The 17,419-nt window shown below is 45.9% G+C and overlaps 1 protein-coding gene across 1 annotated transcript in view; it reads left to right on the plus strand.

The window, feature by feature from the left end:
* LOC137620466 (solute carrier family 35 member F2-like) overlaps window positions 1-17,419 on the plus strand; it is a 111,197-nt gene that overhangs the window by 53,131 nt on the left and 40,647 nt on the right. The window contains 2 exon segments of the mRNA XM_068350623.1: window positions 12,608-12,711; window positions 14,217-14,398. Of these exon segments, the coding sequence (XP_068206724.1) occupies window positions 12,608-12,711; window positions 14,217-14,398 (286 nt within the window).

The following is a 17,419-nucleotide window of genomic DNA, read 5'->3' on the forward strand; positions in this document are numbered from 1 at the left end:
AGCTTTAAAACTTTTTGTTACTTTTTTATATTTGTCAATAAAACTCCGCCATTCATCTACAAGATTCTCTCTCTCTCTCTCTCTCTCTCTCTCTCTCTCTCTCTCTCTCTCTCTCTCTCTCTCTCTCTCTCTCTCTCTCTCTCTCTCTCTCTCTCTTTAAAACTTCCTTTTTTTCATTTTTGTCAATAAAACTCCGCCATTCATCTACAAGATTCTCTCTCTCTCTCTCTCTCTCTCTCTCTCTCTCTCTCTCTCTCTCTCTCTCTCTCTCTCTCTCTCTCTCTCTCTCTCTATGCTCCTAATATGGTGTGCAATGACACCATACTTTGTCTCAAAATGTTAATTCGCTTAGTTTTGAGTCGAATAAATATTACTCCAATTAAAGTTATCTCGTACCTCCATTTATTACTCGTTTATCTCATATTCCCCAGACTACTTATACATTATTATCAAATTAATGTTAGTTTTATTTACAATTTATTCCACATTTACCTTGCTTAATTGACTCATTTCCACCTAAATTTACAACTGAATAAAACACGTGATATGTTTGCTAAAGAGTATCTTGTTTGTATAATTGGAGTATCTATATCTGTTTTGAATAATATATATGTTACTTATACAGTCTTCTATAAATCTTAGCAATTCTAGTTCTCATTTTCCTTGAATTACTTTCCCAAAATGCATGATCAGTTTTTTGTGGGGTTTAAATTCCTTCTTCATTTCTGAAAGAAGCACACAAATATGACGTCATGAAACTAAACGCCATTACGCCAACCCTCTATGTGTCCGTCTTTGTTCTTGTGTAATCTAATTTTGCGTTTTTCTAAAAGGTATGGTGTCACATGGTTGGAATTTATTGTTTTTCCACTTTTTCTTCATATGCCCAAACTTTTACAAGTAATTAGTAAGGTATTTATTAACCAAGTAGTGTTTTGTTAGTCTGTATGTCTCTAGGGTAGGCTAGTTTAAGGTACAAGTTTCAGTTATGTTATAGTTACGAACGGAAAAAGCTTTTCCACTATAAAAACAGTTGTTTCTAATAGAAAATTGTCCCCAATGTGTACTAATTGGAGTCGTTCAATTTAGCCTGTCCTAGGCTACTTATAAAACCTAACCTTATATAGCAAGGGATTTCAACTTTCGGTAAAATTATTTTTATGGGAGGAACAACATTTTGAACTGAATAAGAAGTTTTCCTTGTATTAGATATTGTGCTTTCATTGAATTTGACCTTTATTACAACAGCAAATAAACTGAAAAGCTGATAGACCGTCTATGAACGGGGAGATTTTTTAGAAATCTAAAGGTTTTAGCTCCGCCTCGGATTTTATTGTGAAACCTAATGAACTACTAATGATTAATTGATATATACTGCTTAAAATCATGTGGGGAACATAGTGTCCTTGTAAAATAAAACCCCAGTGGGATAATGTTTTGTTTTTTGGGGCGGGTTTGGAACCTAAAAACCAGAGTCAAATGTTGAAAATATTCCTATTTCATGTGTGCCATTGATGATAACCATTGCGAATGCATTTAAAACAAAATTGTAACAAGTACAGTTATATGTAGCCTACTCTAACCTTACCTAACTTAGTACACCAAATATTTACATGATTGTTGGGGTTTCAGATCAAGTCCAAAACTCAAGGTAATTTTATTTACAAAATCATGTTCTTTCTTATCGACTTTCTTCTTTGCAACTTTTCCTTGAAAGTCTCCATTGTCACTTAAAAGATGATTTACTTAAACTTCCTTTGATAATTGTAGCCCACTGAACAGCAGTGTGCAAGGGTTGGAAGTGAAACCCCTCCCCACCCAGTAAATAAGAACACTGAGCCTTAATCAAGTTAGAAGGGGTTACTCTGAATTTCCCCATAACTATATATCTTCAGGGTAAATTTACAGTTTCATCCATTATGGGGAAACTGGAATAAAAATATATTTGTTGCATCAGAAATAGTGTAGTTCCAACGAATTTAACGTTTATTTTGACCGCAAACCATCCGATTTGGAGATTTACTAAGTTGTTCTAGAATGCAGAAAGACCCTACTTCATCCCAACAATTATGGGGGACACCAGGTGGGAACCGGGGTTTTGGGTGGGGGGGGGGGGCGTCAAATGATATTTGCAATAAATGAATACTTATCCTTCCACCACCCCTCCCCCTATACCCCTATCTAGCCCTACCGGGGGGGGGCTCGGCCCCCCCTGCAACCCCCCCTTCGACCCCCCCTTAAGGCCACAGTGATTTTCAGGGCACTACTGAACCTAATAAACCCACCTAACCTAGCCTAGGGGCTCTGTACCCCTACCTAGGGGCCCTGTACCCCTACCTAGGCCTACCGGGGGAGGCTCCGCCCCCCCTGTGACCCCCCCTTAAGGCCACAGTGAATTTTGGGACACTACCGAACCTAATACAACCACCTAACCTAGGGCCCTGTACCCCTACCTAGGCCTCTGTACCCCTACCTAGGCCTACCCCTGCGAGGCCACCCCCCCTTACAGCCACTACCTAACACATCCATCAAACCAAATCCAAAGGGATGGTACTGCTGCATACATCGTTATATTATCACCATTATAATATACTCTATAAATTAATGAAGCTTACCTTAAACTGTTGGTTCATCAAGATGTGTTGCTGCTTTGAGGAAAACGTGAAGCCGTTGGGAAGGTTCCTTGACATGCAGGCCAATTTTGATTTTGTAAAATTAAATTGTCTCTGGCACAAATGCACTAGTTTTTCAACAAATTCATTGTAAGTTACGAAACAGTCAGGACATGAAAATGGATTTTCAACTTCTTGTGCAACATGAGATGACGCCCTTTCTATGGTCTCCATGTCTAAAACGAAATGAAATGCCTGGGAAGATATTGTATTGTCGCGATGTTGTATTGTCGCGCTGTGATTGGCCAAACATGTATGACGTCATAGTGGACAGGCGCTCTGATTGGCCAAACGTGTAAGACTTCATAGTGGACTAGTTTGTCAGCGGATTATAGTGGTTACAGGGCTCATTTAAGCAAATACAAGACACAGTCAACAATAACAACAGACTTAGAAAATATCTGGGAGGAAGACATGAGTAGCGTGAGTTTGATCGTCGATATATAAAGAACCAGGCATTTGCGACAGATAATATTTTACAGAAATACTACAAAAGACTTGCTTTACTCGGGAAATATATTATTATAATAGATTTCCCATAATGGATGAAACTGTAAATTTTCCATCTTCAGTATCAGTCCTCATAGAAAGTATGATTCTGATGTTGGGGTCTATTATCAAGAGAAGATTAAGTAACTTCTTTTTTTGTTCATATACGACACACAAACCTTCGTCCATTAATTGGGGAGATTACTTTGGCTTAGCTGGAATAGGTCGTTCAAATGGATAATGAGCAGTTATCCAACTGGAGAGGGTGAGAGGAGAGGAGCCCCGTCCCCTTCCAGTTGCCTCATAACTCGCTTTTGTTCCATAACCGAAATACAAACCACGCTATTTACATGGGGTTTTACTTTCGGCATAGCTGAAATGACAAGCCATTAGAATTTTAACGATGGTTAATTACCCCCCGCGCTAGTTAGCAAGGGGGTTGGGGAGTGGTAGCTAGCTACCCCTCCCCCCCCCTCACACACCGGTGAACTGCTTCACTTCACTTTTGGCTCGGGCGATGAGCAGACGTCTCTGCTTCGCCCTCGCATTTTTGACAGCCTTAATTTTGTTTTGCTTTTTCTTTCAGTTTGTGTGCTTGAAGTTGGCCTCTTCCTTCCTTCCATCATACGGAAGTGCCCTGGACTCCCCGACCGTCCTTGTGGAACGTTCATGTCGGCGGTCGAGACGGACCCTCACAACTTATGCCCGCTGTGTCGAGGTCAACGGTGTGAAAGGGATAATACCTGTAGTGAGTGCAGGGAGTGGCCTACCTCCTAGTGGGAGAGGTTTGCCCGGCGGCGTAAGAAGAAGCCTAAGCGTGACCGTTCTCCTTCAAGGGTTGCCTTGAAGAAGGAAGGTTCCAGGGACTCTAATTCCGCCGCCCGAACCTCCTCCGAAGCTCTCACTCGATCGGTCTCTCGCAAGAGGCCGGTGATTGGTAGCGCAGGCCCTTCTTTTGTTTCCCAATCTCGGGGTTCGGGAGAGGGCGTTGCCTCCCATAGCGAGACAGCTCCCCCTCCTACTCCGGGGGAGGGCATTGATTCTGTTGATGACCATGTGACTAGCGATGATCTTTTATAGCTTTGGGCTTCCTTGGGGCTTAAGGGATCGCCCTCCAAGGAAGCCCTGTTTGACCTGATCCAATTGGGTGCAGCTGTCAAACAGTCGCCGATAGTAGCAGAGGTAGATCCTCTGTCTATTGTTGACATTGTTGTGGCAGAGGCTTCCGACAGGTCAGGTCAAACCCCTGCTGAGGCTGCGGTTGTTGCTGAAGGCTCAGTTCCCCCTCCGAACATCCTTCGAGGGAGGAGCTGGGTCCAACGGTCTCTCCTGCGGGTGACTCTCCCCCTCGGGGGAGTGCACTGACAGAGACTCCTCTTCGGAGGACAGACGATGGTGTTGCTGTGCCTCGAGGTCGTCTTCGCCGTAAGGCTCGCCCTCCTCTTCGCCGTAGAGGCCTTCCTTCTCCCTACAAAGGAGTTAGGAGGCGCCTCTTCGGGTCTTCGCCTTCGACTTCCCCCGCAGAGGATCCTCCACGTCGAGAGCAGACTGTTGCAGCTGCTTCCTTGGACCTCTCCGCAGATCGTTCGCGATCTCCGACGCCTGCCAGACCTTCCAGTCTTCCATCTCCGTTCCTGGACGCAGATGCGCAGTGGGCGCCCACACATCCTGTTATCCAACGGGCACCGGTCCCTTCGGGGCAAATGGGCTCTTCTCACAATGTTGGTGAGTCTCTCGAGCGCCAGGTCTTACCTGCGCACGCGCGCAGTCCTAGAGGTTCCTTAGATAGCGCACAGGCGCTCACAGGTTCCTCTGGACTTGCTGCGCCCAGATAATCTCCTGAGTCTCACCGTAGATCTCCTGCACGCCAACACTCACCTACGCGCCAGCTCTCTCCTGTGCCACAGAGACCTCCTGTGAGCCAGCGTAGCTCGTCTGCGCACTTCTGTTCCTGCTGCGCGCAATGCGCGCCATCTGTCTCCTGAGCGTCCACGATCTCCTGCTCGTCAGCGCACAACGGCGCGCCCTGTTCCTGATGCGTGCCAACGTTCGCCCGCGCGCCCACAATCTCCGGATCTGGGCGCAGGCAGGGACACTGTCCCTCCGCCTCCTCGCCGACGTTCGCCTACGCGCCAGCCATTGCCTACGCGTCATCGCGCGCACTTCGAGGATAGCCCGAGTTCCTGCGCGGCGCACCCACGAGATGTCTCCTGAGCCCGCCCACGAGCGTTTGCCTTTGCGCACTTCCTCGCCCTCTGGTCCTGCGCCCCAGTTGGTTCCTTCTGACCGCGCAACTGCGCGCCAACGGTCTCCTGCGCACCAGCGACCTCCTACGCGCCCGCGCGATCCTTTGCCTGCGCGCAAGCGCGCTCCTACGCACCAAGGCGTCTGATCGCCACAGGTCTCCGACACGCCCACGCGCTAACTCGCCTGTGCGTAGTCGTTTGCCTGTTCGCGCTACGCGCCACCATTCGCCAACGCGCCGCCAATCGCCTACCTTCCACCGCTCGCCCTTGCAGCCACGCGCACCTTCGCCAGCGCGCCCGCGCCTTCATCTCCGTACGCATGCGCGCCGACGTTCGCCCGCGCGCGAACCAGCGGTTCTACTATCGCGCGAGCGCCAGCACGACCTCGCCAGGGATTCTTGCCGGGTTTCGCAGCGCGCCCAACTGTGTGAGTCTTCGGGGACGCGTGCTTCCAGATCCTCGTCCTCGCAATCACCACCTCGCAACCGCAGAGCTGTGCACGTCCAGGAGCAAGAAGAATCTTCGGAGAGGTCTACACAACATTCTTCTTTTCAGGCAGGCCCCGTAGTTTCCACTCCTAAGGATCAGCCGATCCCCTTCCCTCCGGTGGGTGTTGCTGACACTGCGTCGGTCAGCCGCCAGCCCTGGTTTGGGTCCCTGATCAAAACGAAGCAGATGTCAGGATGCTTGAAAACTTTAAATTAATCAATCAATCAATCAGGCGATGAAGCCGGCCCTCGCTGATCTGGGACTGAAGAGGAGAGGAGTGGACTTCGTGGTAACTTCTCCTAGGGTTAAGTTGGCTCCCGAGAAGTCCGCCGGGAAGGCCCCTTACCCTTCGCAGGCGTTTTCTCCTTCCCCTGTGGACGAAGCCTTTCCGTCCTCAGGAGAATCCAGCGAGGTGAGGCGTTCTCCCACGGCACCAATGGGAGGAATCCCACCTCGAAGAAGAGAACCGTCTCGTTTGGAGAGGAACCCCCAGACTTCTTTGCTTGAGTCCTGTATCCCTCCCAGGAGGGAGCCTAAGGACTCGAAGACTGTTCCCAAGTCTTCTACCCGGATTCGACCAGAGCTACCGAGACCCCAGGAGAACGTCCACGTATCTCCCCAAGTAGAGCTACTGGGGACAGGAGATCTTGCTGCCAGTCCACAAGGAGGAGAGCAGCACGAGTCGGAGCATGCCTTCTGGCAAGTCCTGAGTCTGTTGAGGTAACTCAACGGATTCAAGGACCCCGAGACCGCCCCCCCGCGAAGGCAAGGATACGGTCCTGGACCAAGTCTACGGTACCCAGAAGCTCCCAAAGGCCAGTGCGGCTCTGCCCTGGTCCCAGGGAGTGAAGAGTGCCAGAGACAAGGTTGAGGGCCAGCTCACCGAACTCGCCTCCTCCAGCCGTTCCTCTGCCGGGAACAAACTCCTCCCACCTCCTCGCGTACAGCAGAGGAGGTACTTCGAGATCATGGGGGAGTCTTGTTTAGCTCTTCCCCTCCACCACTCTGTGGAAAAGCTCTCTGGGGGGATTTCTCTTGAGAAACTCTCCGCCCAGCAGGTAACATTCTCGGCTACGGAGATCCTAAGCCAGGAGAAAGTCGCCAAGTGTGCCATGCAGGCCACTTCATGGCTGGACATCTGGCTGGGGTCTCTGGGTATCCTGTTGCGATCCGAGGACTTGTCCAAGGAGAGCACCAGGAAGGCCCTCGAGAATTTCCTCCGATCGGGCAAGCGCTCCATCGAGTTTTTAGCTCACCAAGTTTCGAACTTGTGGGCAAACTCGATCCTAAAACGTCGGTATGCCGTGTCTGAGAGGTTCCACTCGAAAGTCCCAGCCGTAGATGTCAGCAAGCTCAGACACTCCTCCATCCTTGGAGATAGTTTGTTCGAGCCCAAGGATGTGGAACGGACAGCTGAGAGGTGGAGAAAGTCAAATCAAGATTCGCTCCTCCAAATGGCCCTTACGTCTCGGCCCTACAAGCCTCCAGCTCCTCAACAACAATATCAGCAGCCTCGTCAGCCTAGGACATCGAGACAGGCTCCGGCAGCAAAGGCAAAAGTATCTAAGCAGCAGCCCTTTCCTGTCAAGGACAAGAAAGGCAGAAAGTCCTCCAGGGGAGGTAAGAATCCTAGGGGGAGCGGCCGAGGCCGTAAACGCTAGGATTGGCAATCCCCCTGCATGTCCACCAGTGGGGGGATGCCTACAAAGTTGCACGGACAGGTGGCAGCAACTCAGGGCCGATTCCTGGACGATCTCTGTGATCAGCCAAGGATATCGCGTCCCGTTCATAACATCTTTTCCTCCCCTGACAGCAAATCCAGTGTCGTTGAACTCCTATGCCATGGGATCGGTAAAGGGGCTAGCCCTTCGGGCAGAAGTCGAGACCATGCTCAAGAAGGATGCTCTCCAGGAGGTCGTCGACGGCTCCCAGGCTTCTTCAGTCAACTCTTTCTTGTAAAGAAGGCGTCTGGAGGCTGGAGACCTGTCATCGACCTCTGCTCTGAACAAGTTTGTCAAGCAAACTCCGTTCAGCATGGAGACAGCGGACACGGTCAGACTTGCAGTGAGACCGCAAGACTTCATGTGCACTCTGGATTTGAAGGACACGTACTTCCAGATCCCAGTCCATCCGTCTTCCAGGAAGTACTTGAGATTCAGCCTAGACAACAAGACCTACCAGTTCAAGGTGCTGTGTTAGGGTCTCTCCACAGCACCTCAGGTGTTCACCCTGATTTCTTCGTGGGCACACAGGATCGGCATCGGCTCCTCCGCTATCTGGACGACTGGCTGATCCTGGCAGACTCTGAGTTGACCCTTCTTCGACACCGAGACAAGCTTCTGGGACTTTGCCAAGATCTAGGGATCATGGTAAATCTCGAGAAGTCTTCTCTGCTCCCAACTCAACGACTGGTTTATCTAGGCTTGATATTAGACACCAATCTCCACAAAGCCTTTCCATCAGACGACAGGATAGCAAGGCAGAGGAGGGTCACAAGACCTTTCCTCGGACAGGAAGCCCTTCCAGCCCAATCTTGGTTACGTCTCCTAGGTCACCTGGGCTCCCTGGCCCGTCTAGTTCCGAACGGCCGCCTCAGGATGAGATCCCTACAATGGCAGCTCAAGTCCCGGTGGAATCAAGGCAACGATTCCCCGGACACTCTGGTCCCTATGGGACCCGCGGAACGGACGGACCTGCAGTGGTGGCTGACCGACGAAAACCTTCGAAAGGGAGTGGATCTTCTCGTCCTCCCCCGGATTTGATGCTGTTCTCGGACGCGTCAAAAGAAGGGTGGGGGCCCACGTTCTGAACCGAAGGATCTCAGGCCTATGGTCAGAATCAGAAAGGTGCCTCCACATCAACCTGCTAGAAATGAAGGCCGTCTATCTGGCCCTTCAACAGTTCCAACAGGTCCTGGCGGGCCACTCCGTGGTGGTGATGAGTGACAACACCACAGTAGTGGCTTATATCAACAAGCAGGGAGGTAGCTTTTCACAACAGTTATCCCATCTTGCAGTAGAGATACTGAGGTGGACCGAAGTCCACTCGATTCCACTATCAGCTCGCTTCATTCCGGGCAAAAGGAATGTGCTCGCCGACAGTCTGAGCAGAGCATCGCAGATAGTGAGTACCGAGTGGTCTTTGGATCCTCAAGTAGCCAACAAAGTCCTGACTTTGTGGGGTTCCCCAACAGTGGACCTGTTCGCGACAGCTTTGAACTTCAAGCTGCCGCTGTACTGCTCCCCAGTCCCGGACCCCAAGGCACTCTGGCAAGATTCCTTCCAACAACGGTGGGACGACATCGACGCCTACGCCTTTCCACCGTTCTGTCTGATGAGAAGGGTGCTCAACAAGACCAGACTATCGGTCAATCTGTCAATGACCTTAATAGCTCTGCTATGGCATCACGCTGAGTGGTTCCCGGACCTTCTGCAGCTTCTGACGGAACTCCCGAGAGAGCTTCCCCCATGACACGAGCTACTCAAGCAACCACACTGCAACATCTACCACAAGGCCGTAGCTTCGCTTCGGTATCACGCCTGGAGACTATCCAGCGTCTCCTCACTGAGAGAGGCTTTTCGCAACAAAATGCGGAGAGGATGTCTCGACACCTGCGAAAGTCATCCGCAGGGGTCTACCAGGCGAAGTGGAGAGTCTTCTGTGGTTGGTGTCGTGGGATGGGTATCTCTCCCCTCGATGCCACTATTCCAGCAATAGCGGAATTTCTCGTGTATTTGCGGGAGGAAATGCGCCTTTCAGTCTCGGCGGTGAAAGGCTATCGCTCAGCCTTAAGCTTAGCCTTCATGCTGAAAGGAATAGACATTTCTTCCTCGCTGGAACTTACTCATACGAAGCTACGAACTTACCTGCCCTCAGTTGGAAGTGACATCCTCCATGGAACGTGGTTCGCGTCCTCAGGGCTCTTAAGAGACCTCTGTTCGAACCATTACGCCAGGCCTGTGATCGACACCTGACTTGGAGGACGGCGTTCCTGCTCGCTTTGGCCTCTGCCAAGCGGGTCAGTGAACTTCATGGTCTCTCATACGACGTCGCCCATTCAAGGGGATGGGGGGAGGTAACGTTCGGGTTCGTCCCTGAGTTTGTAGCTAAGACTCAGAACCCTGGAGTGCCGGACCCACGGTTCGACTCCTTCAGGGTCTCGAGTCTTCGTTCTGTAACAACTGACCCAAACCATCTGTTACTATGTCCAGTGAGAAGTCTGAGGCGTTATCTGAAGAGAACGGCTGCAGTCCGTCCTCGCGTGCAAGCCCTGTTTGTGAGCACGGGAAGGACGAAGAGGAGGGTCACCAAGAATACTATCTCTGCCTGGATCCGAAGGGTCATCCACCACGCCTTGAATCCAGATCCTCCTCCGTCATGTCGTCCCAGAGCACACGATGTCAGAGGCATCGCTATGTCTCTGGCTTTTAAGAGAAACTTCTCAGTGACGCAGGTGCTACAAGCTGGGGTCTGGAAGCGTCAAACGACCTTCACAGCCCACTACCTGCAGGACGTGACCCAAAGGAGCCTTGATACATTCTCAATCGGCCCTGTGGTGGCTGCACAACAGCTGGTCTAACCTCAGGCTCCTTAATGGACAGGTAGCAGAAGGTTGAGGGCATTGTTACCCGGTTTTAGACTGCGTGAATGAAAGATTATGTCTGGCCCTTACTTCTTTCTTCATCCTCCCCTCTCTTGGGGAAAGCAGCATCCTGGGCTCTCTGCATAGCTGACCTGGAACCTCTGCAGGTAAACCATGCTTCCTTGTGTTCCTAGTATTAAGATGATACTGTCACGTCCCCCATACCCTGACGAGGTGGTATTGGGAACGTCCTAGCCTAGAATTTGATCTAAAGGACTTCAGGTCAACTTCCTAGGATGAGTCACACTTCAACCCTCCACACACAAGCTTATGTAGGCCGCTCAGGTGCAGGGACTTTTTCTCGAGTGCTGCTCACTCGGATTCTGAGTCCCTGGGTAAAAGCCAAAGCCAGTAAGGCCGGGACTTTCCTCCCTACCTAAGGGGTGAGTCACCCCATGTAAATAGCGTGGTTTTTATTTCGGTTACGGAACAAATGACAAATTCGGAGATAATTTGTATTTTTCCTAACCATACAAACCTTATCTATTTACACATATTTTCCCGCCTGCCCTGTCCCCCAAGGCAAGTCCTACCTCTTAAGTGAAGTGAAGCAGTTCACCAGTGTTTGAGGGGGGGAGGGGTAGCTAGCTACCACTCCCCTACCCCTTTGCTAACTAACGCTGGGGTAATTAACCCTCGTTAAAATTCTAATGGCTCGTCATTTCAGCTACGCCGAAAGTAAAACCCCATGTAAATAGCTAAGGTTTGTATGGTTAGGAAAAATACAAATTATCTCCGAATTTGTCATTTTACTTCGACCTCTGTGACGTACGGACCTGCTTTACAGCTCTTGCCAAGACTGTTGCTTCTTTTTTCTTAACTGTGGGATTATTAAATAATGGAATGTAAACAAGAACTTAAGGATGGGTGGTTGCTGCAGCTGATTCTTGATGAAGCCAGCTGTGGTTGTGCATGCCATGTGTGCTTCGTTCCGAGGTATGTCTTTTCGCATGCATTCGTTCATCCCATTGCTCCGAGTGTCTGTCGTTGCCTCCAGTGCAGTGGCAGGTGTATGCCCTGAAGGTGAACAAGCATGCTAAATATTTGTCAGAATCAGATTAGGCAATGCCCAAGAAAACATCTTCAGGTCTGTGGCCAAGACTTGGAATCCAGTGGTGCATGACCCCAGGTTCTAGTCCTTCTCCATCCCCTCCCTTTTAGAAGCATTGGGTAGGAATGAAGGAAAAATGCTTCTTGTGTCATTTGAGGGCCTTGTAGTGCTATATGAAAAGAACCCAATATCTCAAGTGTGTGTGTGTAGGAGACTTTTCGTTAGCACTAACAGGTCCAAGAGGTGTCAGACAACACAAGCTAATGCCCTCTCTCTACTGGCAAGGGGCCTGAGAGATCATCCCAGATTCATGCCATAAAGTAAGTCATGTCAGATGTATCCCATTTGTTAATAAGAACCTGTTTGGCACAATTCTTGAAGAGGAGTCTAGATACAGCCCATTATCAATGAAGGTATATCTACATCTCCCTGGATACCATTAACCTCCTGGTGGTATTTTGCTGCAGATTGTGTACGGTACCTCTTTCACATAACAAGAAACATCTCGTCTAGGATAGCAGTCACAATGCAAATATCCAACTACGATGAAAACCTACTCCTATCAAAGGACTCAGGTTTGTATAGTTGGGGAAAATACAAATTATTTTTAAAAATTTGTGATATTACGTATGCGATAATGCTGTTGTTGCACCTCTCATAATGTGACAAGATTAATATGTATTTTTCTTAATGATACAAATTTTGAGCTCTTTATACAAATTTGTCCCGCCAGCAAGTCCTGCCTGCAATCAAATCTGACGATAGAACACAGAACACGTTAGTGTGTGAGCGGGGTAGCCGGAACTAACACCCACCCCTGACTAACTAGCGGTGGGGTAGTTTTACCTCACTAAAAGTCTTATGGCTAGTCTTCCAGCTTTGCCAAAACTATATTCCCTAATAAAGAGGTCAAGGTTTGTATCGTTAGAAAAAGATACAAATTACTCTCAAATTTTTCCTTTTTCTTATACTGTATTCCCAGAGTTGTTTTATCTACATAATGTGTTTTTATTTTCAGTTCCATCCACTGTATTTCCTGTCGTACATTCTTGTGGTTACAGGCGTTATAGTGTTTGTTATTAAGCCCACTCCTATTGCTTCTACTAACAGAGGTTATTACAGGTAAGTTACTTTCATAATTAATTTATTCACAAAAGGATTTACGTACTGTATGGGGGAAAAGTATGAACTATTGTATACTGTATTTTACCTTAGATAACAAGAATTATTCAAACCTTGTACAAGGAAAGTATTTCCATCTTGTAGAGTATTAAATGACTGTACTCTTAATTTCTTTAAAGTCAGACATTTTTTTTTTTTTTTTAATAAACACTTTGTGTCTGTTATCTTGAAGTATAAGAATGATTTACAGTATGTATAAATCTAGGCTTTTTATATTAAAAATTCCTGATTTCCCCAAATTTATTAGTTGTATGAAAGGAAATTATTGCCATATTTTTTAAGCCACAAATTATTTATTATAACTTAAGCGCATTTATCTGAACCTTTTAATTTCTTTAATTGAAAGTGTGAAACAATTTAGTGAAGTTGAATCTATGATGAAATCAAAACTTTTTTTATTATGCTAGAGGAAAAAATAAGTGAATAAAATTAGAGAAAAGATAATGTATAATATAGTCCTAAAATCAGGTTTGGTATGATGAACGAGCACTTTAGAAAGCCGCTGGATATGCGGTGGGAGGAACGAATGAATGTCAAGTTATAAACATTGTTGGATACAGAATCCAGTGCCCTTGCCCTTGTGGCTGAAAACCAGGAACAGTTAGAAAAAAACTAAGAAAAAGGTAACTTTAGAATAAAGAAACTTCATTGATTTGCAGACAAAATTGGTCCTTCCACTACCTCAAGTGTTAGTAAAGTCATTAGGCACTTGCTACTAAGATGATGATTCCCTCATGAAGATGCAGAAGAAAGATTTATTTTGGCCCATTAGAAATTTTCTTGTTGTAGATCATGTTGTATAGATGGACCAGGTGAAGACACTGTAATTAAAGATAAGTTAGAAATGGTTATGGTCGGAAAACCCAAGAAAGGAAGATATTCTATGACAATAGTCGGAAAATTAATAAGACAAGAGACCATATGTTATGGCGGTGTATGTATGACAGTCAAGAAATGTATCGGGTGTTTGATAATTTTCATCAAGTTATCAGATGAACTCTGGGCTATGATTTTTTGTAGGACCGGTTAACATTAGTTTCATTTTGACAGTTAATCTGTTCTCCCTAGCGTCTGTGTATAAGAATTGACTACTGTGTATGTAGTTTTTAAAAATTGGTACTGTACTGGTAAATGACTATCTCTCCACTGCATTATATTTTTCATTCTAATTTTTAAGACAATAATGGCCAAGAAACTTCTAATGGAGCAGCAGAAAATAGGAGATCTTGTTAAAAATTTGAAATATTAGATATACTGTATTAGGTTTGGATTGTAAATGTCGAGAGGAATCTTCTAGAGGTGCTAAAAAAACCACAGTTTCTTGGTGTGAAATAGAAATGTTAGGCATAACAGGCTCTAATACTTCTAACTGTAATTCCTGTAAATCATTTTACATGTACTGTTATTGGAAGAACATTATTTTACAAATTTTCTAATATTTGCAGGGAAATTTCGGTTGGACGATCAAGTAGTGGAAATGAGGTAGAACTGACGACAACTCCAGGAACGGCAACGAGCAGTATGGGAGGTGGCGCTTCCTTCACAGAGTGGCCTCCCCTTCCTCCCGAAGTCAGAGGTTGCCCAGACTATCCTTACCCCCATTCTCATTCTTCAGAATTTAGGCATGGTAAGATGAACGGCTACTGACAGATGTTCAGAGAAAACTATTGTATGATCACCTTGATTAACTTGTGTGGAGGACACTTCATAAATTATGATATAGAACATTATTTTTGACACAGCACATAGGTCAAAGCTACTAGAAAATACTCCTTAATGAATTGGAGAAGTACTTTGTGTACAGTATGTAATCTTGATAAATCTTCATATCAATTACTGTATATGATATTCCTTGTGTAAAAACGGTTACAAGGATTTCTGCTGAACACGTGTTGAACATTGAGGTTTCTTGCATTCATATTAAACAAGCCAGAAAAAGATAAAAGTAAAAAACAGAATTTTGATAATTGAATTTATTTCTATACTCGCCCAACATTCATATTGCTTTTGTCTCCTGAAGCTTCGTTATTATGAAGTTGCCCCTTAAAAATAAAAATATCCGTTTTCTTTCCTTCTGATATACAAATGCTTCTACCAAACAACAAGACTAAAGGCATCGACCAACAATAACATGCTGCGCATATCAGAGAGTGCTGTACTGTAATCTTCTTTAATCTGAAAGTCGACAAAATTCCCTATCCTCTTGATGCTGCTAGTCAGTGGGGAGGGAAGGTGGGTATATACATGAACATCAGGAAAGTATAGAAATAAAAAAGTTTATTATTAGGATTCAGGTTAATATTTACCAAATCCCTCTTGAGTGTCCATGAGGATGGCAATCCCCATTTCAAAATAGTTATGGATTATGTGGCTAAAAGTGCTTTTGTAACTGGACAATTAGTTATAGAGTAATTCATTGGAAAAAATTTGGGCTCAGCAAGTTTGGTTGCTCAGGTTACTGGAACAGTTAAGAGGCATGGTCAAAGGAAGAAGTTCTTCCTGGGAATGATGCTAGCAACAGATCCTTTTCAGGTTTTTTTTTCCATCTGAGAAAATTATTGTCTTTTCTATTGTTTAATAAGTTCAAACGAATGAAGTTTATGACTTAAGGGACCATGATTTCCTTAGTGTAATCCATTCCTATGGGATGCCTATAGATGTAGGTCTTCCAATTTCATCTCAATCTGCATTGGACCAGAATAGTCAATCCAGGTACAATCTCAATTCCAGTGATGAAAAACTAACTTTAACTGCTGAGTTTATGGTTTAACCACAGGTGGTTATCCCTGGGAGTTTTCTTGGAAATGAAAATCCCAGACCTATCACTGTTTGCAGATAATTCACAGGAAGTATGGGGAGCAACTCTCCATATCAATTTCCAAAATATTCAAGCAGTATTCAAGGCTCTTCGGGACCAGGAACCAGTGGTGATAAGGAGCACTCATGTGCTGTTTTCAAACAGTACGACAGCATTTGCCTACATCCGAAATCAAAGGGAGACAAGGTCACAATCCCTGTACTAGATAACAAAAGTGCTGTGGAATTAGACAAGTTTGAAAGGAATGTCTTTTCCATCAGTTTATTCTGGGAAAGTCAAACATCTTAGCAGGTCAGTTAATAAGGAATAGTCAGATTCATCGAAATTATGGTCTCTATATCTATCAGTACGTCAAAAAAATTGGAATTAGTGTGGTCGACCGGACTCTGACTTGTTTACATAAAAAAAGAAGTATTTTGTTCACCAGTTCTTGATCCTGGATCCCAGAACATGAAAGGTAGATGCCCTATTACAAGACTGGTCAACTCTGGATCTGTGTGCATTTCCACCAATCGCCAGGATTCCAAAGGCAATAGACAAGTTCAGAAATTTTTACTACAGCAGGATGATATTGGTAGCTCCATTCTGGATAGGAGGCAAGGAAAAGGTGGGCAGAGTATTTTGAAAGTTTACTGAATGTTGAGGATAATAGGGAGGCAGATATAATTGCTGTTGCAGGTGTTGAGGTGCCGGTGATGGGAGATGAGAATGAGAGAGAGATTACAAGAGAGGAAGTGAGGAGATCACTAGATGAAACGAGAGTAGGAAAAGCATCTGGTATGGATGGTGTGAGAGCTGAGATGTTGAAGGAAGGGGGTGTGACTGTACTTGAATGGTTGGTGATATTGTTTAATATGTGTTTTGTGTACCAGGTGAAAATGAGAGTGGTGAGAGACTGGTAGATATGTGTGTTGAACAAGAGATGGTAATAAGTGCTAGCTTTTTTAAGAAGAAAGATAAAAATAAGTATACATGGGTAAGAGTGGCAAATGGAAGAGTAGTAGAAAGGGCATTAATGGATTATGTGTTGATAACTAAAAGAATGTTTGGAAGATTGAAAGACGTGCACGTGTTTAGGGGTATGGCTAACGGTATGTCTGATCATTTTTTGGTGGAAGGAAAATTGGTTGTAGCAAAAGAGTGGGGGAATAGAGTAGGTGGATGTAAAAGGGAGCTAGTGAGGGTTGAAGAGCTAATAAAACCTGGGGTAAAAAGTAAATATCAGGAAAGGTTGAAAATGGCATATGACGAGGTAAGAGTAAGAGAAACTGGTAATTTAGAGGAGGAGTGGAAGTTAGCAAAAGAAAATTTTGTTGGGATTGCAAGTGATGTATGTGGCAAGAAGGTTGTTGGAGGCAGCATGAGGAAGGGCAGTGAATGGTGGAATGAAGGAGTGAAGGTAAAAGTGGAAGAGAAAAAGAGGGCTTTTGAAGAATGGCTGCAGAGTAATAGTATAGAGAAGTATGAAAAATATAGAGAGAAAAAGGTGGAAGTAAAGCGCAAGGTACGTGAGGAAAAGAGGGCAGCTGACCTGAGGTGGGGTCAGGGACTGGGTCAGTCATATGAAGAGAATAAGAAGAAGTTTTGGAAAGAAGTGAAAAGAGTAAGAAAGGCCGGCACAAGAATTGAAGAGACAGTGAAAGATGGAAATGGAAGGTTGTTAAAAGGAGAGGAGGCAAGGAAAAGGTGGGCGGAATATTTTGAAAGTTTGCTGAATGTTGAGGATGATAGGGAGGCAGAGATAATTGCTGTTCCAGGTGTTGAGGTGCCAGTGATGGGAGATGAGAATGAGAGAGAGATTACAATAGAGGAAGTGAGGAGAGCACTAGA

The sequence above is a fragment of the Palaemon carinicauda genome, chromosome 27 (genome assembly GCF_036898095.1).
Source record: "Palaemon carinicauda isolate YSFRI2023 chromosome 27, ASM3689809v2, whole genome shotgun sequence".
NCBI classification, from domain to species: domain Eukaryota; kingdom Metazoa; phylum Arthropoda; class Malacostraca; order Decapoda; family Palaemonidae; genus Palaemon; species Palaemon carinicauda.